Source organism: Toxotes jaculatrix, chromosome 1 (genome assembly GCF_017976425.1).
Source record: "Toxotes jaculatrix isolate fToxJac2 chromosome 1, fToxJac2.pri, whole genome shotgun sequence".
Lineage (NCBI taxonomy): Eukaryota > Metazoa > Chordata > Actinopteri > Toxotidae > Toxotes > Toxotes jaculatrix.
Window position 1 is genome coordinate 18,463,889 of NC_054394.1, and position 8,860 is coordinate 18,472,748.

Consider the following 8,860-nt stretch of genomic DNA (forward strand, 5'->3'; position numbering starts at 1 on the left):
TAAAATAATTCTCTGTATGAGTCTGTATAAAGAAACCTTGGGATGTGACAGGCTGTGTCAAACACAGAATCAGTGAGGATAGATCCTTCCCCTAAAGGGAACCACAAACCTAGGTCATGTTTTTGAAACCATTAAGTGACTGTAGCTATACTGTGTCTCAAAACATCAATGGCAGGATGGGAACAACCTGAGGGAATCAAATTATATGGTTGCAACCTAGTGACATTTTTACTACTCTTAGTTGGGTAGTGGGACACAAATGGAAAAGTGAAGGGGACATTTAGAGGTCTTTACACCTCCAAAATTCTGGACTCATTCCGAAAAAGACCCATGGAAAAACCATCTCATATCCCAAGTGCACCCGGAAAAAAGTGATAACACCAACACCAGTAGTAAAATGATGTACCACTAACTAACATATAGCCCTAATCAATGAGTAGAAATACACGGGGGACGTCTAGTGTTGCATGTCAGCCTTTGTTGCATGTCATTCTCCCCAGCCCCCCACACTCACCTTGTTTCATGCTACCTCTAAACTGCCCACTGTCAAATAAATGCAAAAATGATGTAACATACTTTTAAAAAGAGAGTAGAGATACATATCAGTGTCTACCACAGTTCTCTCTCCATCTCGGTGTCAAAAAGCACATTTTTCTGCTTGATGATAATGATGCATCATGTGATCAGAGCTGATAGTGAGTCTACGCTGACCAACTCAGGTATGTGACCTTTGGCCGACAGCCAAACTAAGGTAGTAGGAACCAAGTTGACCTTTGAAGATCTTCACTACAGAGAGGAAGACTGCTGTCCTGAGTCCAATTTAAAGTTTCTGCTTTAAATTAGTGGTGCTGAGTTGGTGTGGGTGCAAAGGTCAGTATGATGTAAATTTCGTAATTCGCCCATGTCCCATGTCCCCAGCCTAATCCTAAACATACTTGCCAACAAGCGTGTGAACATGTCCATGTCCCAGTGTAGTAGAAACAAAACCACCTGCATGTCTGCTGTCCACATCTGTATCCACCTCTTTACTCAGTCTCTGTGCAACCATTACCAAAACCTGACCATGCTGGTAATTACAAATCCTATTTCAAAAGCACTGTATTAAATGCATCACTGTCAGCTGTTAATAGCAACAGCAAAATCACTTCAGGGTTAAGCTAGATGAAAAGACAACATGTTAGTATGATTGATGAGCTAATTACAGGCGTCCATTAACAGCTTGATTTACATTACCAAAAAGATGAAGTAAATCAGTCCGCCCGGTTAGCTCAGTTTGTAGAACACGAGACTCAATCTCTCGGGGTCGTGGGTTTGAACCCCATTCCGGACGGCACCACCACCCATGGGCTCACCACCTGTGGGAGGTGCCATAGGACTAAGGTGCATTGTGGATTGGGCAGCAGTCGCCCCCGCGACCTGGGCCTGGACCCAGATAAGCGGCAGATGATGACATGACATGACATGAAGTAAATCAGTCCAGTCTTGACAGAAGACAGAATACAGGGCAACTACTGCAGAGGGAAAAGGGATAGCGCAGTCAGAGCACAGATGTTAAAGGTCAACTAGTTTCATTTTGAAGCTTATTTTAGTTTAAAATCCAACCATACACAACCACAACATTCAGAACAAAAGGCTTGAATCAACAGCTCTCTGGCAAAGTCTCAACAAAAACTGAATATGATAAGCTTCACAGAGGGAGAGTTTATTGTAAGGCTGGTATATTGGATTACATGACGCTGGTGCTCTCGTTTGTGGTGTGTTGTACATGTAAAACTCCATACTGTAAAATAAACAGTTGTTTTCTTGTCTAACAAACAGTCTATAAACACTCTCTGCAGTATTTGTTGTTTAACTATATTGTAAACAGATACCATTGCCTGTTTTGCCACAGACAGCACAGTTCAGTAAGGTTCAGTAGGTCATGTTTATGTACTGTCTTTCATTTTCAGCCAGGAGGTATCCTGTACACACTGTGTGTAACACAATGTGTACAGCCCAGTTATGAGCTGGTGACACCTTAACTGCTGCTTCTCCTCTGCCAATGGAAAGACTCCCGCCAGCCAAGATTCACCACACTTAATATTTAATGTCTTAGTTCAGAATAATCTTGCCCTGGAGAGAAACACAAGGGGTGGATGTTAGATCTCACAGGTGCTTTGGGCTTTTCACAGACCAGCGTGAGAAATCCTCCACTAGAAACAAAAGCATTAGGCTTCATGGCCTCCTGCATTCTTCATCCTCCTTTAGACTCAGGAGAAACTATAAGAACACTAAACATAAATCTAAAAAAAATCTGAAAATTAATCTTTCTCTCTCCATTTTAGCATGTGTAGACAACATTTACTTCAAATTAATTCACAGAAATCATATGCTGAACTATAAATTAATCTTTATGCAGGGCACACTGCGGTGGAATCACTGAAACACCTTGATGGAGAGACAGAAATCCAGCTGAACGCACAGAAATAAAAGAGAAACAGAGTAAAATGCTGCTGCAAACACAGACTGGAAGATATCCAGCATATTGTTCCACTGTAGTTTTTCTATGTGATACCCTGCTCCACATTAACATTTACCTAGAAAGTAAACAAAAGTCACCTAAAATAGGCCAAGGAGACAAAGGTCTGCTACTCATGTCACAAAAAAATAAGAACAAGTATGCACAACATACTTGTAATATTTCAGAGGTTTTATGAGTCTGATTATCTCAGAAGCTATAAATGTGCTTTATATAGCACATCCAAAATTGTCAACCTGCAGATTCAAAAACATAAACCTATCATGATCCACGTCTCTTCTGGCAAAGCACAGAACATCCACAAATGTTGACACACAGTGTCATATGGTAGTTGTAATTTCACCAAATTGGCAGCATACCTATCACTAAATATCAAATGACAGCAATTAGAGAAAATAATCATTGTTCATAGTGTTATGTAGTAGTGTTTATTTTAGTCGTTTTTGTATTTTGTAAGTATTTTTCTAATTTTTGGGGGAGATTGTACCTGTTTTTTTCCTGATATTTTATTAATATTTTTTCCGATGTTTTACTAATACACAGATCCCAAATTGCTGACATTAGCTTTTCTGTGCAAAGCAAAAATATTTACTGAGGGGTGTAAAGGTAGCATAACAACAAACGGGAGGCTGAGGTATTGGCAAAAAAAAAAAAATTAACAAACTGTAGCAATTTTGAAATTCACGTTGTTGCTCAAGATTTCAACACACACACAAGGTCTCTCTCTCTCCCTCTCTCTCTCTCTCTCTCTCTCCCTCACACACACACACACACACACACACACACACACACAGTACGGATTGAACTGGCTAAACCACTCATACATTGATTTGCCGTGGCCAAAACAAAGTCACAAGTGTGCAGTAAATACCAGAGGTGACATCTTGACCTGACCCTGATCAGAGTTTTTACTGAGGTTTGGTTAGTGTTAATGATTAATCAAAGGCATTTAAAAGCAGGCGAGGAGGTAAACTCGCAACACATTTAAAGGTGTGAGTAAATTGCATCACTACATCATTTGTTTTATAGGACACACTGAATGAGTTTACCAACGGTGAACCCCAACAATGAACATCCATATCTAGCACCAGCATTCAGGCTTTATAAATGACTCATTAATAAAATTAAAAAAAAAGATTCCTCTTTAATTTGAACATGTATGCTGTCACTAGATCAAACAACTTACCGCAGCAATCGATTAGAAAGACTTGAACAAATATTACACAATTATAGATCAGAAGAGTGCACTTTTAAGGGTAATGCTGTCAATATTTTGGTCATTTATTCCGAAAATTTACTGTTGTGTGACTGTGTGATATTTAAACTGATATTGCCACGGAGACATGCAGAGGTAGAAAGGAAGACCAAATATTCCAAAAAGGATCTGCTAATTGTTCCTGGTTATTTTTCATTCTTTAGTATGATTATATATCCACACTGAAACAATCAGCAAAGCTAAATTTTGTTTCTCTAACTTCTTCTCTCTCTGTCAGCAGCCCAATCTTTAATCTAGCTTTAGATGAGTCAAGACATAAAGCGTTGTATGTAAATGTCAATAACATTACGTGAAACTCCCAAGCAATGCAACACTATAAACTCCACTTCGGTCAAAATGCAAGTAAAACGTCTGAGCTCTTAAAACGATTCAAAAAGTTCTTGAATTTTAAAAGGGCCATTTGACACATGCGTTCCCTCCTCGGCCCAGGTTTAGTACCTCCAGAGGGCCTAGCAAGAACAATGCACGGTGGGACAGTCACAACACTGAGGCATTGTAGACGTGACAAAATCCATGTACAGGATTCATAATTGACTAAAGGCAAGAACCAAGGACCGAAGGCGAACCTCATGGAACCTACAGAAAGTGAGGTTCTATTACCGATTTCCACATTAAGAGCAGTAAGTTCTCACACAGATACTGTCAGACTTTTTGGCCCATTTTTGAGGTGCTCGCATTGGCGATGCAAATTTCAGCGTGGGTTCATAGAAGTGGAGTTATAACACACAGTCATCATTATAGTGTGGGAAAACAGTTCTTCTTCACCATGTGATTTGAAACGTGGAAATAAAGAGATAAACAAAGAACAATACAATGGCAATCACACAGTTGCTTCATTTGTGACAACTGGAAACTAACTGAGCGAAACCACCACAGCTACGCTGACAGTCTGAAATATGCAGAACAGGTTGGAGTTGATGTTAAACAGATGAAGAAGCTGTAAAGAATGTTCTGGACGACAATAAAACACAGTCTATATCTCCTCAAGTTTACAATGACCTCAAGTTCACAAATCCACTGAACCATGAGTTAATCATGTCACTATTCAAAACAATAAGAGAAAATACATTTCTTTTCTTTATTTTGTGCTCCAAATACAGCTTTGGATTCTGAGTCCAGCTACTGATTTCTGTATGATAGAAAAGTCACTAACCTAATGCAATGGCACATTTATGGACTAAAAATAAACGTCCTTATTTTTCAGATGTTTTCCCTCTACAGTAATTTTTTCTTTCATCATCAGATATCAACAAGCTTTCAAGGCAATCAAGTATTTTTAAGCGCATGCTGCTAAGTTTACTTAACACAGCAGTAAATATTAATACAGTGCTATTTAAGCCCAGGTTTACACACAGAGCAGCCAGATAGTTAATGATTGACCAGGCTTTGGAGGCTGCCAATAAAAAAAATAAAAAAAATTAAAACTATGCCACGATCTGTGGTCTTACAGTTGTTAACCAGGCTGGACAAAACTTATGGGAAAACCATAACATTCTTCACCTTTGATGTGAAGCTGGTGGGAAGACATTTTATGACATCCATTAACCCGCAGTCCTTTACAGACCAAAAAAGGTACTCCGATAAGCATTCCTGTCCTGAGTGCCATTGTTACAGTGTGTTGTTTGTCCTTGGTATTCCCTGGTCTACTCGCATGCCAAAAATATGTGTTCCTCATCATGTTTTAGCTGTCCGGTGCCGCTCTCTAAAAAAAACAGCCTAACCGACAAAACAACCCAATAAACAAGCAGGAACAATGAAACTCAACAAAGCTGCACACACAGTTTGAATCATTCCTTTTGGTCAATGTGCGGGGTGTGACTTGTCAATACTGAGAATTTGAGGAATTCAGTGATGAATAGGATTTTTCTTTTCCACCTTGTCGGCAAGATGCAAAACTAACTTCACCTCTCACTCACAGCCAAGTCAACTATCCTGATACAAATACACAATAGCGTGATTAGTAAGCAAACAAAGTAGGCTAAAGAACAGGTTACCATTGGTCTAGATCTCAAAGGAATTTCAGCCGACTTAGCTGCTGCACAAGAAATTATGAAAATCTGCAACAGGCTTTTGAAAGAGTCTAAAGCAAAACTGAATGCATCATTAGATTATACGATGAGTTTAATATATTGCTGTTTGTCCAAAGTCAATGGGACATTATTTATGGAAAGATCAGTTGCTGTTGAGTTTTTCTAAAATGTCAATGCATTGAGCTCAACAAATTAAATTCCATTCACCTCCATTGTATTGGCAGAAAGAGGCAGCTATTATAAATTCAAAGCCCTTAAGAATCTAGATACAACTAGTGGTAAGAGAAAATAATTTTTTTCTTTCTTTCTTGTTTGTTGTTTCTGTGTGTGTGTGGGTGGATATGTAATCTGAGTGAACACATCTTTAAAAATAAATTGTGTATTTGAGAACTTAACTTGTGTGTCTTCACTCAGTCCTTCAGTTCTAAAGGCCAATCCAAAGAAGACTCTGATGTTTGGGGGTATGCTGACTTATCCAGAGTTAAATGAGTTAACTATTTAATCTCTGTACATCCAGTACAGAGATAAGCATGACGACTACTTAGTCTAGCATAGCAAAGGAATGGTAATGGCTCTGCATTAAAAAACACAAGACTACTTTTTTTTGTGGGGCGGGGGTTCTGCCTCAGGTACCACTGAAACAGTATGAAATATGATTCATGAAGAATTCAAAACACAGCACAGTGGTTTGTAATATTATGAAAACTATCACCTCTCGATCAATGCAAAGTACGACAGTGGATCTCATGTTACAATAATATACCTGGACAGTAGCAAACACCGCACATTGTTGGAGGATGTCGCATTACATTGTGGTAAAAGCCGAGCCAGGTTCACCTAATCCGCTGGAGCCCTCTTCGGTGGCACAGTAGACGCATTAAGTCAGGGCTCTCTGCGTTTTTACATGCAGTGCTAGTGTCATTCTGAACACAGCCTGAGCCTACGATACAGTGGTTATACGCAAACATCTTATATTGCCTGGCTGACATATATCTGCTTATTGCGATGAATAACAAGAAACTGCAGTATATAAATGCCAAAGATTTGCTATTTCCAATAACATCAAAACAGTGTAGTTAAGCAAAAGTAGTCTTGGTCACAGATCTTTAGTCACCATATTTAAGGGGTCAATTTAAAACTATTTATGTTGTAATAATCATTATCTAATTATCGGCTAGTCTCAAATATTGTTATCAGCTTCAAAACTCCAGTTCAGTTTGCACACATCTCATAATGGATGTAGTGACTGTTAACCAAGCTAGATTGTTAAAATAATAATAATAATAATAAAACTTTACCATTTGGGCTATTCTATTGTTGCCCAAAAAGATAGATATCTTAACTAAAAAGATTCATAAAATGGTTTTGGAGAACTTTTTTTTTTCTGGTATGATGCAAATTAGCATATTTCCATGTAAGAGTCTGAATGGAAATTATTTAATGGATAAACTCTTGAACATTATTGCCCTTTTCTGCGAATAAGCATGCTAGAATACACAGAACCCCCTGAAGTTGCGCCCCCCCCCCCCCCCAATCATAACTTATTCCTGGTCTCTTGAGGTCAGTTCAGCTCACTTATTCTACCTGAGGGTTGCCTGAGGCTCCCACACCGACAATGACATTTTATGTAAATGCGACCACTAGCGCCACTCTCAGGGGCCAGTGTGGTGCATGTGTGTTGCCTTAGGGGGGCGGGGAGGGGGCACTGATGGCCTATTCAAACAACCCACAGAAAATAGACAACACTGCTTTTGAGTTGGCAGGGGAAAAGTAAACTGGTCTGACCAGTGTGCATGCAGCTGCAGAGGGGGGAAAAAAAAGACAAAGAAAGACAAAAAAATAACACTTCACCTTGCTCCAGGCAACACAACCAAGAGGAAAAGCTGAAGGACACCGCGGGCATCTATGTACAGAGATTCTAAACTTCACACTGTTATCAGCAAGCATGTGACATGGGGAGGTTTACAGATGAATGACAGTGAGGGGGGCTGAACACTACCACACACGTATGAACAGCTACGACCAGGTAAGTTACAAACAAGTTTACAAGCCAAAAACAGGAAACAAGAGCGGCAAACAAAACAACATATGAGAGCTGTCGTTATTACCTTTTGAGTACAAGGATCTGGGAGAAGTCGGGTCGAGTTCCCCACTGAAAAGGGAGATAAAGTCAGAGGGCATCGCAATCCCTCACGCTGAGGAAACCGGACACCCTCAGTCAGACACAGCGTGACGTCGCTGATATATATTTTCTCTGTAAGTGTCAGAAAACCTTCAGACTGGTGTTCAGACCACCACAGTTTCTAACTTCACTCTGTCGCTGGAGCAAACCGTGTCTGCTGTCACTCGGCTGCTGAACCGCACCCCCTCGCTCCTCCTACGGCGAGTGTTTGTTGTCAGCAGACGACCCGAGCGGCTCGCACGGGAGCCACGCCCACGCCGATGACGCAATACGCAAAGCCTACGTCGGTATTATTCATGATTATGAGTAAAAACCTCTGGATTGTGTTTCACTGTTAAGAAATGTGGAGAAAAAACATGGTTTTAAAGATTGAGCAATTCTACACAGAACATTCCCATAAAAAGTAAGACATTTCCTATTATCAAATAAACCAAAAAGAAACTTTGTTTAAGCTGGCTGCTTAAACTGGTGTTCAGACCACCACGGTTTGGGTGAGAGTTAAAGGAAATTACACATAACTCATATAAAGTGCATTGTTTCATGTCTGTTGTTATTTGTTTTATCAGATCAGTCCGATTGGTGCAAATATAATGTTTCACTAGTACCCATGAATAATTATTTTTGTGGAATGAAAATATTGTACAAGATTTAGTCACAGAAACATACATTTATTTGTTTAACAAAGTATACTGCAGCCTAAATACAGTGCTACACTGCACAACATAAGAATTATCCTTAGTTCCTGCTTTCTCTCAGTGTCTCAGCTCTTTTTACAACAGTCAGAGAAATGCTAATAATTTATAGACAAGGGCTAATATTCAGTCACAAAGCAGCATCGTATTGGTTTGGATAAA

The 8,860-nt window shown here is 39.6% G+C and overlaps 1 protein-coding gene across 1 annotated transcript in view; it reads right to left on the bottom strand.

Annotated features, from left to right (window-relative positions):
* nfat5b (nuclear factor of activated T cells 5b) overlaps positions 1 to 8,184 on the bottom strand; it is a 37,141-nt gene extending 28,957 nt beyond the window's left edge. Inside the window, exon 1 of the mRNA XM_041033139.1 lies at positions 7,933 to 8,184. Within this exon, the coding sequence (XP_040889073.1) occupies positions 7,933 to 8,005 (73 nt within the window). The 5' untranslated portion in view covers positions 8,006 to 8,184. The remainder of the gene's footprint in view (positions 1 to 7,932) is intronic.
* Positions 8,185 to 8,860: the final 676 nt, after the last annotated feature.